General features: G+C 40.2%; 1 protein-coding gene across 1 annotated transcript in view; it reads left to right on the plus strand.

Annotated features, from left to right (window-relative positions):
• The window catches only part of EFHC2 (EF-hand domain containing 2), a 135342-nt gene continuing 115353 nt past the window's right edge, over window positions 1-19989 (plus strand). Inside the window, exons 1-6 of the mRNA XM_018043680.1 lie at window positions 1-12; window positions 1260-1410; window positions 10978-11201; window positions 13431-13682; window positions 16315-16428; window positions 16816-16954. Of these exons, the coding sequence (XP_017899169.1) occupies window positions 1-12; window positions 1260-1410; window positions 10978-11201; window positions 13431-13682; window positions 16315-16428; window positions 16816-16954 (892 nt within the window). The remainder of the gene's footprint in view (window positions 13-1259; window positions 1411-10977; window positions 11202-13430; window positions 13683-16314; window positions 16429-16815; window positions 16955-19989) is intronic.

The following is a 19989-nucleotide window of genomic DNA, read 5'->3' on the forward strand; positions in this document are numbered from 1 at the left end:
ATGAAGCCAAAGGTACCAGTATAGATACCTGAAAGGTATAGATGTCTGGGCTCACTAGATTCCTAAAACCTTATCTGGTAAAGACAGTGCCTGATCAGTATTTGTAACTGATCCATTCATATTGAATATGATTATTTCAGTAACTAAAACTCATTTCTAATATTCTTTATGGTAGTTAGCAAAGCCTTTTCTGTTGATGAGAGATAAATTACTGAGGCATTTTGTGAGCTACTTCTGAAGTGTGGGCTTCTGATGGAAATTTGCTAAACAGTCCCGGAGCATGTAATCCTAATTAGGGTCACTGACCACCCCTAGAGGTTAGATTATGCCTAACAGACTCACTCACATATATTGTCTGTGTTGAATTAACTTGGTATTACAACATATGCAGAATTAACTTTTACTCCTTTAATTATAAAAATTGGACAAAAATGAGAGCAAAAAAAGTATTAAAATGGAACTCTGAAGGAGCCTGTACCCCAGGCCAAGCTTGAAATGGTCTGGCATTAAGCTAGGCTTTTTGAGATTCCTGAAGACAAGTATAGGGTGGGCTCTCCAGTGCACTAGAAGAATTTCAGCTCTGCCTGTTTGAATTCCCTCAAGGCAAGCCATCAGCAGAACCAGAAACCAGAATAATTTTATCCTTAGAAGCAAGATGTGTATATGTGAAGTTGCTCAGTTGTGTCTGACTCTTGTGACCTCATGGACTGGAGTCCACCAGTCTCCTCTGTCCATGGAATTCTACAGACAAGAATACTGGAGTGGGTAGTTATTTCCTTTTCCAAGGGATCTTCCTGACTGAGGGATCAAACTGGGTCTCCTGTATTGCAGATGAATTCTTTACCATCTGAGCTCCCAGGGAAACCAAGATAGCTTTCTATTATTTTTAATGAGAGAAAAATGACAAAACTTACACTCATCTTCTGGGAATGAATATTATTTTGTCTGTAACACATACATACAGAATCATACTGTGAAGTTCCAAAGACAGATTCTAGTTCAATTTATGGTAGAGTTGAATGATAGATTTATTGTTTGAATATCATTTCTTCATTCTAACTGGATGGTAATGAAACAGCAACAAACCTAGATTGTATATCCATTCTCATAGCTGATGTGTAGAATGTCTTTCTGCAAACATTTCCTCAACTGTTTTCTTTACATTAAAAAAAAAAAAAGTATATAGGCAGTGGCTTTGTTGATTTTAAGTTTGCTGAATTTTTTTTTCATTTCTTAGTTTCTAATTATGATTCCAACAGGTATTATCATTTGATGCCTATGTAGAAGATGAAGTGCCTGATAAAAGTCAAGAAAACTATAGAATAAGATGCTATAAAATCTACTTCTACCTTGAAGATGACACAGTTGAAGTAAATGAACCAGTGTTGAAAAATAGTGGACTTCCTCAAGGTATCTGTTTAAAGCAGAGTTATGGTTCTTTCACTTCTAACTACTGCCTTTATGTACTACTTTCTCTAGCTTTTTTAAAGACCCCATGCTACTGCTTGGGTATCTAACTTGTTGACAATGGTGAGTATAAACGTTCTGTTACCTTGTAGTTACTGATGGTAACTTACCGGCTTTCTATGCCTCACACCTCAACACTGGTCATGTCACTCACTTGTCTTGTCATCATTGTATCCTTTCACGTGTTGCTCTAGTATGAGCAAACACTCCTCTGTCTTTGTCTCTGTTCTTCAAACTATTTTTTGTCTTTTTGCTATGACCACATTACTTCCTTCACAACACGCTCAGGGGAACAGAGAAGACTGGTCTCCACTGCCACTTCCAGACTGAGGTTCTCTCTCCTTTCTTGAATTCACTGCCATTTGCTTCAACCACTGTCTCCTCATCTTCATCCCTGTTAAGTACAGGCTTTCATAGTGCTTCAAGAGAAGGCTATTGCTCCTTTGCCCCACATATACCAGTCATCTTTATCCATATTCCACTTCAGCCAGACAAGAATTAGCTCTCTGATGTGAAGAGAAGATAACTGTTGGTTGCTTTAGTAGAATCATGGCAGAGGTCAAGGGAGGTGACTGATTTCTTCTGTGTGTAGAAGTCCTTGACTTGGAATGGTGCCAAGTTCTGGGTGCCTTCAAGGGAGAGCAACTGTGATAATGAAAGGACTGATGATTTGTCATGTGTAAGAGATAATAGTGAAAAGGGATGTTTACCCATAAACAGAAGACTCAGGTATGCCTGATGAATGTCTTAAGGAATCTAAAGGGCTGTCCTGTGGGGGAGGGATGATCTAGTTTTCTATATCCTCATGGACAGGATATAGGGGGTCAGAAGAGGACTAATTTCCTCTTCTGGTCAGTAAGAGAAATAATTTTCTGGCAGAGAGGTTCACACACTTAGGACAAGGTACAAGTGGGTCAGAGGACTACCCTGCCTGGGGTAGGCAATGATCCTCTCTCTCTTTCTGTTGTGTCATTTATTTGGAGAATCTATGGCTTAATGATGAATCTTTTAGAAAACATAGAAATGCTTTGATATTTAAGAAAAGATTTTCACAAACTTTCAAGGTTGAAGTGTGACATTTTATTTTGTAAAGGAACAAGAGAACTTTATACTTAAAAAAATTGTATTGAAGTATAATTGATTTACAATGTTATGTTAGTTTCAGGTATACAGCAAAGCAAATCAGTTACATATACATATATCCACTCTTTTTTAAGGATTTTTTTTTCCCATGCAGGTCATTACAGAATATTAAGTAGAGTTCCCTGTGCTAAGTATGTTCTTATTAGTTTTCTGTTTTATGTATAGTAATATGTATATATCGATCTCAGTCTCCCAATTTCTCTCTCTCTCCCCCATCTAGTAACTGTAAGATTGTTTTCTACATCTGTGTCTCTATGTCTATCTTGTAAATAAGTTCATTTGTATTATTTTTTTAGATCCCGTATATAAACAATATCATATATTTATAGGTCTATTTATGGTCATTTAAAACGTATATAATGCAGTTCTTAAATATTGACAATAATGTATTAGAAAACATTTAAATACTTATTTCAAAATATTAAGAAAATTTACAGCTTTTAATTTCCATGAACATCTGTTTTGCCTAAGTTCATTTGTTTAAGTAAGTGATGTTATTGTTTTAGCAAAAAAAGTATTTTCTTGTAAATTTTCACTTAAATGCTTTACTCTGATATTCCCTAACTAAGCTTTGCTTATTTTTTTATTACCTCCTCACATGACATAAGATTTACACAAGTGATGGACTGGAGGTCATAGGACATCCTGAACCTGCATTCATGACTTGCATTATGTTTTTATTATTACTTTAAGACAAAAGTTCATATTATCTGTAGCTCACTGGCCCCTGTCCAGTGAATCTTAGTTTTATTAAACTTGAAGAAGAAAAATGAAATGTAACCTCTATGAGGATCTTGGAAAGGCTTTTATTAAGACCTTTTGATTCTCCAAGCCTCTTGATTTTAAATCTCACATAGGCAGATTCCAAAGGCAAATTGAAGGTAGTTATAATGATTGATTTGAAAATAATTTTTATGTAATAGGAGGGAATGTTGTTCATAAAGACTCGGGGAGGGGGTGAACCTTAGGAAAAGATAACTTTAAAGTCTCTTTCAGAATTCTGATTGGCTCACTCTGATCAGGACATTTCACTAATTGAGACATATCAAATGGTATGAACAGAATACATAGTAATCACGATATGTAACAAGGCTGAATTTGTTAGCAAAGTGGAGATACCTAGCGGGCTATTACAAGTCCTGTGGAAAACAAACAGAAATAACTGCTGTATCATCAGGCTTCATTCAGAGACAGAGCAGTCTCTCTTGAAATATTTAATATGATTCTTGTTAAGGACAGAGGATACTTTGCAAATTCATTGTATGTCTTCTTCAAGCTTTCCTAAATTAAACAATTGGGAGGGGGGAAGTGAGTATACTGAGCCAGGGGCTCAAGCTCGGTGGGATGGGTAGGCAGTGTTTCTTTCATCTGCCCTTTGAGTGGCCTGGGACTGCTTTTTTGCACATATGGAACCTTTGAAGAGGTTAAGGGTCACATTTAGGTGCTGGGCACTGACAGTGCTTCTGTTACTTCCATAGGGTTTTGATATTTTCTGAATGAACTGGGAGGTTAGATGCACCAGTTTTTTTCAGTAGAGCCAACCATTCAGAAATGAGTGCACCTGGATGAATTATAGCCTCCCTTTCTAGCTGCTTCTTTTATCGTGTAATTTTTTTTAAGGAGAGGGGAATTTGAAATAAGCCAGAAATAAAAGAGGCATCCCTTAGCACGGTGCCAAAGTAGGCATTCAATTTTGTGAAGCTCCTCATCAGAATAACATATTCACAAATCCTTGTTGGCAGAGAGATGTGTGTGAAAAGTCAAGTCACTGAGGCACGTCAAGACTTGCTTTCATTCCTTGCCAGGGCATCATTCTCTTTTGGGTAGATGCATTATATTTACAGAATTTGTTGCTGTTCTGCTGGAGTATAGTTAAAACAGTGTGATGCTAAGCCAAGAATGTCGGGTTGATCCCAATAGTTTTACCTCTCATTGTCTAACAGGACAATTATTTGTCAGATGCTGCCAAGTCCAAACTAATCTAGTGTAAGGAAAGGATAACCATTAAAAATATGCCATGAGTTTCTGGTAGGGTCTGTACCAGTTCTCACTGGAGTGCCATCATCAGAATCTCCTGATCCACCCCCAGAATTTCTGATTCGGTATGCCTGGGGTCAAGGAATAACTTCTACTTGATTCTCAGTGTATCCTTGGTTAAGAATATTGATCTCCGCTAATGATTTGTATTGGTTCTTCAACGGGGTAGTATTTCATACGTATATACCTGTATATAAAGTATAGATGTACTATAATGTGTACTATATATATTTACATTTTATACTTTAAGATGATCTACCTGAATCAGGCAAATGTAACCACAAAATAGAAGGCATTTATTTATACTGGGCATATGCTGTATCTAAATATACATCCCATAAAGTAGACTGGAGGAGAAGGCAATGGCAACCCACTCCAGTACTCTTGCCTGGAAAATCCCATGGACGGAGGAGCCTGGTAGGCTGCAGTCCATGGGGTCGCTAAGAGTCGAACATGACTGAGCGACTTCACTTTCGCTTTTCACCATCATGCACTGGAGAAGGAAATGGCAACCCACTCTAGTGTTCTTTCCTGGTGAAGCCCAGGGACGGAGGACTTGGTGGGCTGCTGTCTCTCGGGTCGCACAGAGTCAGACACGACTGAGGTGACTTAGCAGCAGCAGCAGCAAAGTAGACTGGTGGGGTGATAGTAAGGTTGCCAGATAAAATACAGGATACCTGGTTAAATTTGAAGTTCTTAGTATAACTATGCCCCACCATCCCCCAACATTGTATGGAACATACCTATACTAAAAATTATTCATTATTTATCTGAAATTCAAGTTTAACCAGGCATCTCATCTTTTTCAATTTGCTCTATCTGGCAGCCCCAGAGGGTAGACCTTGGGGAGGGAATTGTCACTAAATGGAGCTGAGTAAAATTTAGGAGTGGAGGTAAGCCATTGGTCTGTGAAGATAGGTGCTTGGTGCATGGTGGCTGTTCAGTAAGTTTGATGAAGAAAAGAAGAAAGAAAAGGAGGGAGTGAAAAAGGAAAGGGAAAGTGATAGACAATGATAGCACAATGCAGGCATCATGAATTATATGAGGTACTTTGAGGAGTCAGAGGTGGAAATACCAGTATCCATTAGAGGATAAGGCATTTGAGTAGTACCTCAAAAGTTTCTCCAGATAAAGATAGAAGAGGAAGGCATGTTAGTCAGAAGGAACAGCATGAGATGAAGAGGTAGGAGAGTGGTGAGGACAGTGTCAGCCACTCAGTTGTGGCCAACTCTTTGTGATCCCATAGACTGTAGCCTGCTAGCTTCTCTGTCCATGGAGTTCTCCAGGCAAGAATACTGGAGTGGGTAGCCATTGCCTTCTCCAGGGGATATTCCTGACCTAGGGATCAAACCCATGTCCCCTGCAGTGCAGGTAAATTCTTTACCCTCTGAGCCGCAGGGAAGCCCCAGTGAGGAGAGGAGTTGGGAGGTATTTGGGAGCAGATATAGAATGTGTGAGGAAAACTAGGCAAGAAGGTGGTAATGTAAGAGGACAGAACACCCAACATGCCATCATTTGGGGCTCATTCAGTGGCTAAGGGGAGATGCATAGGATAATGATCAGAGATACAGAATTCAGAAATTTTTATTCTTTTGCTGTAAGACTAAGTATCAGGCCAACTATATTTAAAAAGTTATTCCCATGAAATCAAACTCCACGAAGATGATGTTTTATAAAATTGAAAGTGGAATGCTAATTTTAGTGAAGGAGTGAACAAAAGAGGAAAAGATACTCTGTCATTTCTGATCACAATGAGTAGTCTCAATACTTTTAGGATATAAACTTTAGTAGATATGAAAAGTGAAAGTGAAAGTCGCTCAGTCGTGTCTTACTCTTTGCCATCCCATGGACTATGCAGTCCATGGAATTCTCCACACCAGAATACTGGAGTGGGTAGCCTTTCCCTTCTCCAGGGGATCTTCCCAACCCAGGGATTGAACCCAGATCTCCCGCATTGCAGGCAGATTCTTTACCAGCTGAGTCGGACATGACAAGTGGCAATTCCACTTGTATATTCATTAACATTAAGTCTGCAGTGTTACTAAAATGAACTAAACACACTTAAGTTAGAGGTAAGAGATTGGAGTCTTAATTCTTGAAGGTGAATTCCTAAAAACTAAATTTAGTAGTATGAGCAAAGATCTAAAGCAATTCCCAACTGAACGAAATGGAAACACATTCAACATAAATGAATATATCATCATTTCAATCTAAACCACAGGGAAATGTTAGAAAGTTAAAGCTTGTAGAATATAATCAGAGAGCAGGACCTTTAAAAAGAAAGACATGTAAAATATGAAGATAAGGAAGAGCTGAAAAGCAGACATCTGATGCCTGGCTATCTCCCCAAATTGTCTTTATGGGCCAATTAAGAAAATAAACATCTGAAAATTTCAGGGCAGATACAGTACTTTTGTTGTTGTTTTTCCATGGGGTCCCAAAGAGTCAGACATGACTGACTGACTAACACTTCTCACTTTCCATTTTGTCATGTTATATACGTTGATCTCAGGTGCTCTTCAACATGTGCTAAAGACATGGCATCCTGCATATTTCTTTGATATTCAGAAGAACAACCTACTGGTGGTTTCTGCCATTTATCATGAAAGACTATAACCATACAAATACCAATAAATAGAAATTTCAGTCCCCAAAGGACACAGTTGAGAGATCCTACTAATATTTGTGAAAACTCTCATGTGTGACTACCTTTCAAATGCCCCACGTTAGTTTTTGATTAACATGGAATTGTGACCTTGGATTTCTTGTTATTAAAATGTTCTTATTTAGTGTTAGATCTGCCTTCTCTTTTCAACCCGTGGATGGTCCAGATTCTCTCTTGTTACCACAAGGAACTCCCCTGGCTTCTTTTCTTTTATTATTTTTTTAAATATAAATTTATTTATTTTAATTGGAGGCTAATTACTTTACAATATTGTATTGGTTTTGCCACATAGCAACATGAATCTGCCACAGGTGTACTGTGAAATGAATTGCCAGTCCCCTGGCTTCTTGTAAGAACCATCTAGGGAGAAGAATGCGGGACCTAACATAAGAAAGCGTGTGGAGGTTGCAGAAACACAGGCTGTGCAAGGAGGGACAGCTGATGCGGTGGTGTTGACTCTGGAGGGGGGAATTGTTGCCACTGACAAATGGGCCCTCTCCAGAAACAAACTCTTAGGGAACAGAGAGGCTGTTCTTTTGGAAGAGTGGCTCCATCATCTCTTTCACAGTGGCTGGCTGCTCTTCTTCACATTTCTAGCCTGTTTTGCCTGAGATATTCCCTCCTCTCCTCCACTTAGGTAACTTGTGGCTGTAGTACAGTGAAATACAGTTCAGTGTAGACTGTGGAGCAATGGTGCTTACTTAGGGCTTGAAAAACCCAGGTTCAAGACACTTTTCTGCCATTTGTGAGTGTATAACCTTGGGCACGTCACTTAACCATCTTGAGTTTTCTCATCCATAAACTGAGTATTTGTATTTCATGCATTATCTGCATCGTGCAATTATTGAAGATTAAATGAGAAGAATATATGAAAGCATATCCTAGGGGTATGATGATGATTATAATGATTATTATTTAAAAGTTTAATGGGTGGGCCAGTTCTTCCCACTTAGAAAAATATAGGGTTCCTATTTGAAGTCTTACTAAAGAGAAATCAGCACTAATTTGCTTATTTGAATTTTTATAATGAAGTACACATGCAAGATAGATGGAATTCCTGAAGAAACTCTTGGCTGTTGAATAAATCTTATATATTTTAAAAGCTTTCAGCTATACTTAAAAATATAAGTATTTTTAAAGAGATATATAATGGTTTGTGAAAGTACCTGGAATGCCCATGCTTTTATAAGGGTGTTCAAGTATGCAATTTGTTCTAAATGTCTAATCTTGAATGATTAAATAATTTGCATACTGTTTTCAGTGGCATGAATTAAGGGCTAATTGAAGTATAATTTTTTGCAGTAAAATTATATCATCTTTTATGTAGTACATTTAAAAATATTCTAGGCCAGTTTTAATTTTACAGTTTTATTATTTTAATTTAATGTAGCAAGTAATTAAAAATTGCTACAAAGAAAAGAAGATGAAAATGATTTTAGTTAATTTCCCCTCAACAGAATGAAAAGATGATTAGTAGAATAATGGAACAGAGCTCAACACAGTTCCTGGCACATAAAGATATTCATTAAATGTTCTTTAATGAATAAGGAATGAATAATTTCTAAGTATTTCTAGACTTTGGGAAAAGGCACTATTCTCAGTGCTACAGAAAATATGAGGAAGATTGCTTGACATCTTTATAATAAAATGCCTCCATTATGGTACAGGTTATACAAGCCAATTTTTCTTGAACCATTAGACCCTCAGTTTGCTCTGCTTGCTTTTTCTTCTTTTGTCTTTGCTCCTAGAGTAGATTCCCAGGCTTAAGTCAGTTTACAGATGTTGAGAGACATTCCTCCATGGTTATCTTGCATTTCTGTGAATCTTGCAAGCAGAGACACTGACTGCTCTTTGTTCTGGATTATCTTTTCAAGAATGTTGATATAGCACACAGCTTTGGAAGACAAAGGTAGTCTCTCCTTCTGGAGCAAAAGGCAAGTTTGCTCACAGCCTTGGAAAACAGAGGTGATGTCTCCCTCCAGAATAAAGGGCAGACATGTTTACTGTACAGTCTAGTAAAGATAGGGGACTTCTCCAGTGGCTCAGACAGTAAAGAATCTGCCTGCAATGCAGGAGACACAGGAGATCCAGGTTTTCTCCTTGGGTTGGTAGAAACCCCTAGAGAAGGAAATGGCAACCCATTCCAGTATTCTTGCCTGGAGAATCCCATGGACAGAGAAGCCTGGTGGGTTTTCTGTTCCATTATTCTACAGTCCATGGGGTTACAAAGGATTGAATACAACTGAGTCATTGAGCATGCATGCATTAATAAAGATAATCTCTCCCTCTGAGACAAAAGGTAGGGATGCTTATTGTCCATTACAAAAGATTCAGTTTCCCTCAGCTCAGGGTTCCTGTCCTGTAGTGTGCAGTGTACAGAAGTTACCTGGCCCTTGTTGTGTCACTGTTTGGGAATCAGGGCTCAGAAAACTGGTACCAAAATATTGATGTTCTGGGTACTGTTATTACTGTGAGTAATAAACTGCCCTTTGTCTGTCACCAAAGTATCTCATATCATCTACCAGCATCCTTGAAATTGTGGCAGGCTAACTTGTCAGCTAGCAAGCAGGATAAAATCTCAATCCCTAAATAATTCTTGACAACGGGTTTCAGCAGTGTTAGGGTAAGTTGGCTGGTTATGGTATGATATAGGTGATACATTCATCTAGTTAGGGAGCCTTTTTTACCTCCAGTGGCTAGTTACCATTTGGGTGTACTCAGGGACCCTGGGTCCATACTCTCAAGAAAAAAAGTGAATGGGTATCATAGGGTTGAAAGTAGAAGGTACTATGAAGCATGTGCTAACTCTCACTTTGTGGGAGTGGTTGGGTGGAGGTGGACAGAGGCTGTAGAGAAAGGCGGAGGGAGAAGAGGTTGGTAGAAGGAACAGGATTCCAAGAAGCTTCAAAGCAACATAGAGTCATCCGTGCTTATGGAAGCTGTAAATCAAGGTGTTGGCGTCTACCATAGTGAAGCTTAGTAGTTTTCTTTTTTCAGTCAAGAGTGCATTTTTGTGAGTACTCTGGTTTGGGATCTTAGTTCCTTGTTTAGCGTGCTCACGTTGAGTGCTTGTGAGTGAAAAAGTGAGCATGCTTCTTTTGGGGAAAAACGTGATGGCAGTGTCTGGCACATTGGGTCACCCTGTTTAATACTCCCTTCTCCTTCCCTCCTGCCATAGTCTTTGTGTGCACACACTAAGTCGCTTCAGTTGTGTCTTGACTCTGTGCAACCCTATGAACTGTATGTGGTCAGGTTCTCTGTCCATGGGATTCCCCAGGCAAAAATATTGGAGTGGATTGCCATGCCCTCCTCCAGGGGATCTTCCCGACCCAGGGATCAAACCTGTGTCTCTTAAGCCTCGTGCATTGGCAGGCAGGTTCTTTACTACTAGCACCACCTGGGATTACTTTATAATAGAGTAAGCCCTAGTACCACTTAGGCAACTCGAACAACATACAAGGCTGGTCAAATTACTCTGAATCTCAGGCACCCTAGCTCCCTGTGGAACCCTCAGAGTTTGAACATTCTGATGGTACTTCTCCAAGAGCCAGTCCTTTGCCCACTTCACCATGTGAGAAAACATTCAGGGTTGTTATAAAGATGTGCTCTGATCTCTTGCTGGTGAGCCACATGATGAAACAATTGTGTTTTATTTCACACTGTAGGAATTTTTATCCGGCGTCATCGGATTTCTCTCCCACCTCCTAATGAGGATCAGTTTTATACTGTGCATGACTTTAATGTCAACACCGACATTGTCTTTTATGGTCGAACATTCAAGATTTATGACTGTGATGCATTCACAAAAAACTTCTTGACGAAAATAGGAATCAAATTAAATCCCCCGGGACAATGTCCGGAAGATCCTTACATGAAAACACGGAGAGAGGTAAGTTGACTTATCCATGAGCTCTAGTCTTCAAGATGAGAATCCGTTCAGAATCAGTGAATGGTATCAGCACTTCTGATGCCCAGGTGAAGGGACTTGGGGGGCCATGGTCACTGGAGTTGTCCTCTTTTCCTTTGGGCTGGACGAAAGCTGGGGGTTGGCTTTGGTGCAGGAAAGACTCACTCTCTGCCCTCACCCCAACTTCTCTTTACAGAGAGTGGCCCTTCCAGGCAGGGGGAGTCTTCATGAGATGCCCATATGGGATGGTTTCTAAGAGCTCAGGATTGGCTTTGTAGTCACTGACACTGAAACAGTTGGGCCCACTCTTACCTGGCTTTTCTTTTCCCATTTTAGTTGCCTAACTCTGGGGAAAATCTTTGCTCCTGTGCTACTGATACACTCAACCAAGCTTTGGGTACACCTTTTTCTTTCTTAAGACTCCCAGCTTCCTTTAAGGTGATGTCAGATGCAGAGAGGTTCAAGAATGAGAAGGGCCATGATTTTGATGTGCTCCCATGATAACAGGATGCTTATTGGCAAAGTCTGATCCAAGCCAGTGTGGGGAGGAAAGAATCAGTGTTAGTAGTATTATTGTAATCTTTCCAGAGTTGTTTTTTTTTTAATGGGCCCTTGGCCCAAATTTTATGTTTTACAGAAAAATCTGAATACCCAAAAGGGCAGGTGGTATTATGTGGAAGGTCACCTACCTCACCAGTCTTCTTGCTAGGACTTGAACTCAAATCTCTTGTTTCTTATCCTGATTTTAATTATTCTCATTTGTTTCTCTTTTTCTTGACGTATGATCATGCACAGTAAAATGCACAGAAATTAAATATTAAATATACAGTTTGATGGGTCTTAACAAATGTATACACCCATGTAATCCACACCCAAAATCACAGTCTAGAACATTTCCATCCTCCTAGGAAGTTCCTGCATGCCTTTTTCCAATCTGTCCTTCCCCCCACCCAGGGATAAGCACTATTCTCATTTCTATCCCTATAGATTAGTTTGATCTCATTTATATTGTTTCTAAAACTTGTAATTAACTTCTTTGCAGAAAGATAACATAAAATTTAGAATAAAAATCTCCTTTGATTCTGCTTTGATCTCTTGTTAAAAGCTGCATGTAGGATCATTCATCTATTCCTGCCTCCTAGCCCCATCAGAATTATCCTTTAATATTGTAGACATATACCCCTCCTGAGAAATATAGATTGTTGATCCTGGAATATCTAAGGTGAAATCCTTGTGGCAATATTCTTGTGTGTATGGCATGCAAGGAGATTTATGGTTTGGGTTCACTTCTGTGTTTTTCCAAATGCCCTGGAAGTAAGAGTCTGGATAAATACAAAAGTCTTTAGAACCAGCAGAGAGAAACCAAAAGAAATGGATCTATATGATTTATCACCCTTTGCATCTGGCCACACTCATTCACTAACAGCTGGTATTACATGATAGTGATTGTGAGTGATGATGCATAATATGAAATACATAGGAACAATGTATGATTTCATAGGTTTATAAGGAAAAAAAAATCTTCTGTTCCAGGAATCAAGAATAAATACCAAGAACAGCTAAGAAATGTTTTAAATAATTTTCTTTCAGATTGAGAGAATCATTTTAGGATTTATTCCCTCAGGGAGAAAGCTCTTCAATAAATATAGAAGTCTGTGGAAAATTAGGAGTTTAATAAGAGGCTTTTATATTGACTTTAATTCATTTACTTCTCCAGTGTTTGCTGCCTTGAAATGTAAAGTTAAAATTAAACAATTTAACTTGAACTGAAAAGATCTCCCATGGTATGTAATCAATAATGGATTTCTTAGAGGCCTTATCATGCCAAAGAAAGTTTTCTCTATCAGTGAAAATAGAGATCTTATAATTTCATTTAAATATTAAAGATAATCAATGAAAGTAGGGATCTCATAATTTCATTTAAATATCAAGGATAAGACTCTGAGAAGAGTCAGTTTTCAAAAACATTATAGAAGTATACTTTAGTGTGTTAAAATAATGTTTAATGAAAAGCTTCCTAATACTTGATTATCTGTATTTCTAAGGTTGAAACTAGTTATATATGCATATCATATATGTTGTTAGTTGAAATTTTTAAAAATATCACAGAATAGTCTATGGGAAAGATACCTCTATGTTCTTTGACTGCTTGCATCCGAGAAGCGATTATGGAAAGACTTCCACTATCATTAACCTTTTCTCCACTGACAGAAGCTAGACTGCATGGAGCCCTTACGTCCCTATGAGCCCTTCGACACTCTGAAACAGTTCCTCGAGTATGATAAGAAGGTCTTGCGTTTTTTCTGCGTGTGGGACGACTCAGGCTCAGTGTTTGGGGATCGTAGAGAACTCATCCTGCATTACTTTCTGTCTGATGATACCATCGAGATCAAAGAAGTCTTGCCACATAACTCAGGAAGAGATTTTACGTCATTGTTTCTCCAGAGGAGAAAGCTACCTAAGGTGAGCAGTGGACACAGGACTGCCTTCCGAGTTTGCTTGTGGGCTGAAGACTCTAGTCACTGTCTGGAATGTCACGTGTTATGACTGTTGGTGACAAGTCACTATGTATTAGTGCTGGTATTTAGAAAATTTGCACTTTGTGCCCTCTATTAATATACATCTATGAAAGTAATACAGAGGATATGACAAATTAGAATTGGAAGATTCAGGGTTTAAGGCACGTAAAGGGAAAAAGTCAAATGCAAGAGAACTACCTATGTCATTGAGTTTACCGTGAGTCTTATGAAGGTAAATGACTCTCGAGTAAAAGAATTGCTCATGGCCTTGGGAAGAGCAATAGCCTTTGGCCTCTGTAGCCTACTGGGGAGATCCCATTGTATTGGTCTGGGCTGTGAACACACACACACACACACACACACACACACACACACACAGGAGTGACTCTTCTGCGAGTAGCCACTTGGAGAGGTAGTCACCAACTAGCCACTGGCTAGCAACAGTAATAGCTTTAGCACCTTTACTATTAAAAATGAGTTGTCCAAATGATTTCTACACATGTTCGTGGCCAATTGAGAGCTAATGTAACCTGGGTGCAGTGGAAACAGCACATAGACAGAAGACCCGGGTTAGAATTGTAGATCTGCCGCTTAATAGCTGTGTGACCTTAGGCCAGTCATTAACCTCTTTGAGCACATTTCCCTATCTAAAATGCTGTAAACTAGGCTTCCTTCCTGAAAGTGAAAGTGAAGTCGCTCAGTCATTTCCGACTCTTTGCAACCCCATGGACTATAGCCTCCCAGGCTCCTCCATCCGTGGGATTCTCCAGGCAAGAATACTGGAGTGGGTTGCCATTTCCTTCTCCAGGAGATCTTCCCAACACAGGAATCGAACCTGGGTCTCCTGCATTGCAGGCAGACGCTTTACCATCTGAGCCACCAGGGAAGCTCTAGGTAACTGCAAAGACTAAATGAGATAATATAGTAAAAAGCACTATCTAAGGATCTGTAAGAGCTTCCATGTGGTATTATTGGTAAAGAACCCACCTGCCAATACCAGAGATGATAGGAGACCTGGGTTCGATCCCTGGGTCATGAAGATCCCTTGGAGGAGGGCATGGCAACCCACTCCACTATTCTTGCCTGGAGAATCCGCATGGACAGAGGAGCCTGGGGGGCTATAGTCCATGGGTTCACAAAGAGTCAGACATGACTGAAGCAATTTAGCATGGATGCATGCAAAGACCTATGAACACCTATAAGGCACATGAAAACATCATGGCTTATTCACAGCTCTATGTTACGTTTTCTTTATTTATTTATTTGGATAATGTATTTTTAAACTTACTTCTTAGTGCTACTGAAAAGATTAATGTAATACTCATTTCTGATGCATACAACCACTGGTTATTTGTTTATCACAAGAGACTCTTCCAGATTCTCAAGAGTCTTCCACCAGAAGTCCTGCTATGTAGCTTCTTGGGGCTGGGACTGGGTTTGCATATGCAAACTCCAGCATATGCATAGCAGGTGGTTGGCAGGAGCCAGGGAAACCTGTTTTTAGAATGGCTTTGAAAAATAGGCTAAATATAAAATAATAATGACGTACCTGACATTTGCAGTGTTCCTTGACATCAATTGCTTCATTTATTCATTCATTCAACAAATACTTAGTAAGTGTCAGCTGTGTGCCAGCTCTGGGGTTACCATGAGATAGAAAATGGGTTAATTCCATTTTCTGTCTCATGGTGCTTCCATTTTCGTGGGGGAGAGATCCAAGAGCAGTGGGTATTCCCTTGACGCCACATCCTTTGAGAAAGTAAGGAGTAAATACTGTTGCTACTGAAGTTCTGAGAGGATAAATGTCTGGCCCCATGTCCTATAGCTAAGAAGTGGCAATGAGAGAGTTTGCATCCAAAAATGTGTTGTTTTTCCCTCTGTAACGTGCCTTACTTACACCCTACACCTCATAAATTCGCACCTACACTTTTAGTTTATGTCACATGTATCAGGGATGATTCTGATTTCTCAGCTGAGATAAACCAATTAGTTTCCGTAAGTTCTGCTATTTCCTGCCTGACCACCTCCAGCACAGGTGAAACTGAAGAGTGTCCTCCCTGGCTTGCTCCCGGTCACAGTTTCTGTGAGAAGCTGACCGCACTTCACTGTTCATACTACCTCACCACACTGCCTCTCTCAGCCAGAAAAATGCCTCCTTGCTCAGGGTCAGGCAGGGTGCTGAGCCAGTCAAGAAAGCAAGGCAGGGTTTCTCCGTCAGGACATCTTCTTGTTTAGTGAAAAGATGACTGCTGATGAAGCAGTTAGAGAGCAATGACAAGTGGTTTAACCCAGAGGTAGGTGCTATAGAAGTTTGGATTGGGGACTGGCCAGCAGGATGGGAGAGCCCAGAAGGAAAAGACAGGGCTTCATCAGGTCCTTGAAGGATGAGGGGAGTGTAGACCAGCTCGCAGCGGGTGGGGAAACATGGGGGAAAGGTGGCTGGAGTCTGTGTCCTGTCTTGCTCGGGATGATAGAGGAGAACCAGATGGTATCACTTGCCACTTGAGCCCCTCACCAGGAGCCTGTTTATGTTGAGAGTCCACCTACCACATCTTGATTTGATTTATATCTTCTAGTATGGCCCCCCTGGAGTCTATCAACCAGGCCATTTAACAGACCGGACAGTTCTCAATGTGTATGGTGGCTACTCAGAGACCCGAGTGTATGGCTACCTGTTGGATAAATATAACGTAAGTCATGTTTTATTACTGTTACCAGTATGGCTTCTCTGAAACCTGGAATGTGGGCTGAGTTGTGTATTCTTCTGGGAGACTGGTTGTGAACGACATTGATGACTATATAAATGTATGTGTTATACAGTTGCATTTATCAATAATAAACATGCTTAAGTGTACATATAAATATATGCATTGCATTGCCATTTTGTAGCACTACCTTGCTAAAAGAGTGTTTTAAAATGTTGATTTTGAGTGGTTGTCTTTTGATTTGATTTAAAAAATTTGGTTGTAAGTGATGTAATGGATTTTTAAAAATTTCCATTTTTCCTTTGAGAGGGGGGATACCAAGGTCTTTGGTGGGTCTGTGGTGCCAACATCATGTTCCTTTGTTTTTATTAGCTAGGAAAATTAGACCAAGAGTTTTACAAAGATACTGACCTATCCATAGGAACCACCATCAATGTGTGGGGAAGGAAAGTGCTCCTTTGTGACTGTGATGATTTCACGAAAACTTATTATAGGACTAAATATGGAATTGGTAAGTGATACATCTGTCAATTAGAAAATAATATTTAAACTTGGAGTCTTTGTTCCCTAGTTAAGATTGAGCTGACTTTTGAGTTTCAAACTCTGAGCTTCTAATAGCTGCTACCGTTGATCGAGCATTTGCTAACTGCCAGGCATTGGTTGTCTTATTTATTCCCCTAATATCATCCTCATTTTAGAGGTGAAGAGGCTATGGCTTATAAGGGGTTTCCTGGACGAAGGTCATGCATGCAGCAAGTAAAGAGTGAGCCAAAAACTTAAACTTGTCTGCCTGATGCCAAAGGCTGCCGTTTTCCCATGCAGTCCCCTGCCTCACTGTTGTGGTCAAGCAGTTGAAATGGAAATGCAAAGACTTTTCTTTCCACTGAATCCTTGCTTACCACAGAGGCTATACTGATTTTTGTTCTCTAGCAAATTGTGCCCATCTGCTCTACCTTTCCTGCTGAGGCACAGCCAGGCTGCCAGCTTCTCTCTTCTTAGCTCCTCATTCCATTCAGATCAGGTTAGTTCAGTTCATAATGGAAGCCAGTGACTTATTAAGCACCCACTAGATGTAGGTCATTGCAGCGGACACGGGAGCTGCAGAGTTGTGTAAGGAGTTTCTAGGCTGGAAGGGGAGCAGAGATCTGCTGCATGTTACATGGTGTTATAACTGTCACAGAAGCAGGGGGAGGATCTGAGATGAAACCTGAAAAATAAGCCCCTCCGTTTGTTAAACCTGCAGGCCAGCCCTACCCCCTTCCCGGGCCCTCTACCCCAGGGTTCAGGTACCTGCTGGTGCTTGGCTAAGTGGGGGTGATAGGAGTTGCCAACCTCCCAGATTGGGGGTTGGAGCTCGGTTGGGGGTTGCTTACTCCTCTCTGAACATTGGAGTATTCATATGAGCTCACTTCCCTGAGCCATGAGATGGAAGCCAGAAACAACCACAGCTTTTCCTAAAAGACAGGGTGCTTTGTCTCTAGGATGACACGAGGCCCACCTCATGTGTCTTGATGTCCCCATTGTGTAGTATTCCTGGCCTCATGGGAATCATTATATTATGTAACAAGACACACAGCACACAAAGGGGTTGGAATATAAAAGACTTTCAGTTTCTCTCTTTGGTTCACTAAGGGAATTTGTTCCACTGCATCTGCATGCCAGATTAGTCAAAATGGGGCCAAATTGGTGGCCTCTTCTTATATTATTTTCTAAAATTAGTCCTGTTGGTGGACACAGTTGGGCATATTTGTTTTGGGTACTGAGGACAAGAAGGAGCCAGGAATGTGCAGGTAGTGGCTGCCATAGAGAAGCTGCTAGTGACCCTTAGATAGTTGGGAAGGATAATTTGATTTTTAATAAATGTAAGTACCTGTTCAGAGTTGACAAGTCTTCAGTGTAGAGTTGAAAATTGATAAAAAAAAAGAATGAGTCACTGAAGACATTTACCTATGTATGTCTACATTTACCTACTGAAAGATTGTATGCATGCCTGCTCAGTCATGTCCGATTCTTTGTAGAATCGGAATCCATGGGCTGTAGCCCGCCAGGCTCCTATGTCCATGGGATTTCCCAGGCAAGAATACCAGAAGGTGTTGCCATTTCCTACTCCAGGGGATCTTCCTAACCCAGGGATCAAACCCGTGTCTCTTGCATCTCCTGCATGGCAGGTGGATTCTTTACCTCTGTTCCACCTGGGAAGCCCACTGAAAGATTACCTTAATACAAAGGATGTGGTGAGGTCATATGATCCCTTAAATATTAAGTCCAACATTCGGTTGATGTTTGTTAACTTGATTTTGAGAATATAAAGTTTGTATTTGGGGAAATGAACATAGTACTGGAGGGACCCAGTACATTCTTAGTCTCTTGATGGGTTTACAGGGAGCTTTCAGAGGCAGAGGAAATCTACCAGTGTGCTCCGGATCTAGCCATCCTCACCAGATGTATCAACTTCAAATGTCCTGTGGTCAGTTTCAGTTGAGTCCTAGTGCCTAATTTCTTCCTGCTCACTTCTTTTGCTCTCTCTAGAGACTTACTGTATTATATTTAAAAAGTCGTTTGTGCCTTTAAAGCTCATATAACATGAGCATTATGTCTTTAAAGAGAAAATTATGCAAATGCAAAGTTATGATGCATTTTATAGTCATGCCGACTTTTTATATTTCTCCCAAGATATGTTAAAATATCCCATTTAATAGACACCATTATTATACAACATTTCTTGGGTAACAACAGTATACTTAATGTAACTAATGACTAGAAATTATATCCATGATTCAGGGAGGAGGGGAGTGAATCAGTATTCTCTGATGATCTTTGAATTTGCTTTTCCTGACTTTTTGGTAACATTAAATAGATGCAGTTTCTTTGGACATTTAAATTTTTTTTAAATAATTCATCTGGCTCTAAAAATTCATAAGACTAACCACATTTTTTACATTACATTTTGATATTCTTGAAGCCCAAAGCAGGACAGAGTCCTGGCAATAATTGTGGTCACATTTCCTTCCTTGCCAATAATTGTGGTCAGTAGAAACCTGGTGTCACCACCCTGCAGCGCCACAGGAAGAAGCTGACAACTGCCAGTGACACAGCTAGGGACCTCCCTAAGAGGAAGCCAGGGGGAGATTTCTAATGCAGTATACAGCCTGGGTGCCTCAGTACCTTCTCTTACCTATTGCCACCCCCAACATATTTGGGAGGAGAAAAAATGGCAGACGGACCAAGAGGTGAAGTTGGCCACAGTCCCAAGAAAGGCACATGAGAAAGCTTTCTATTATGTAGAAGCAGAGGGCTTGACAGAATCCCAAGAGATATATATGTAAAACCCCTGTGTTAAATCCCATCTGGACTCCTAAAAAGATGAGATTCTTTTGTGCGTTTCAGGATTCTAAAGAGAAGGCAACTTCCTCCATGAAACAGTCCAGTGTGACTGCCCCACTAGGCAGCTTGGCCATCCTGCTGGCCCTGGCTAGCCTGCCAGGCAGGAGCATGTCACTCCCTCCTTACTTCATGTGTATGAACACGGACTGGCAGATGGAGGCC

This window comes from Capra hircus (genome assembly GCF_001704415.2).
Source record: "Capra hircus breed San Clemente chromosome X unlocalized genomic scaffold, ASM170441v1, whole genome shotgun sequence".
Lineage (NCBI taxonomy): Eukaryota > Metazoa > Chordata > Mammalia > Artiodactyla > Bovidae > Capra > Capra hircus.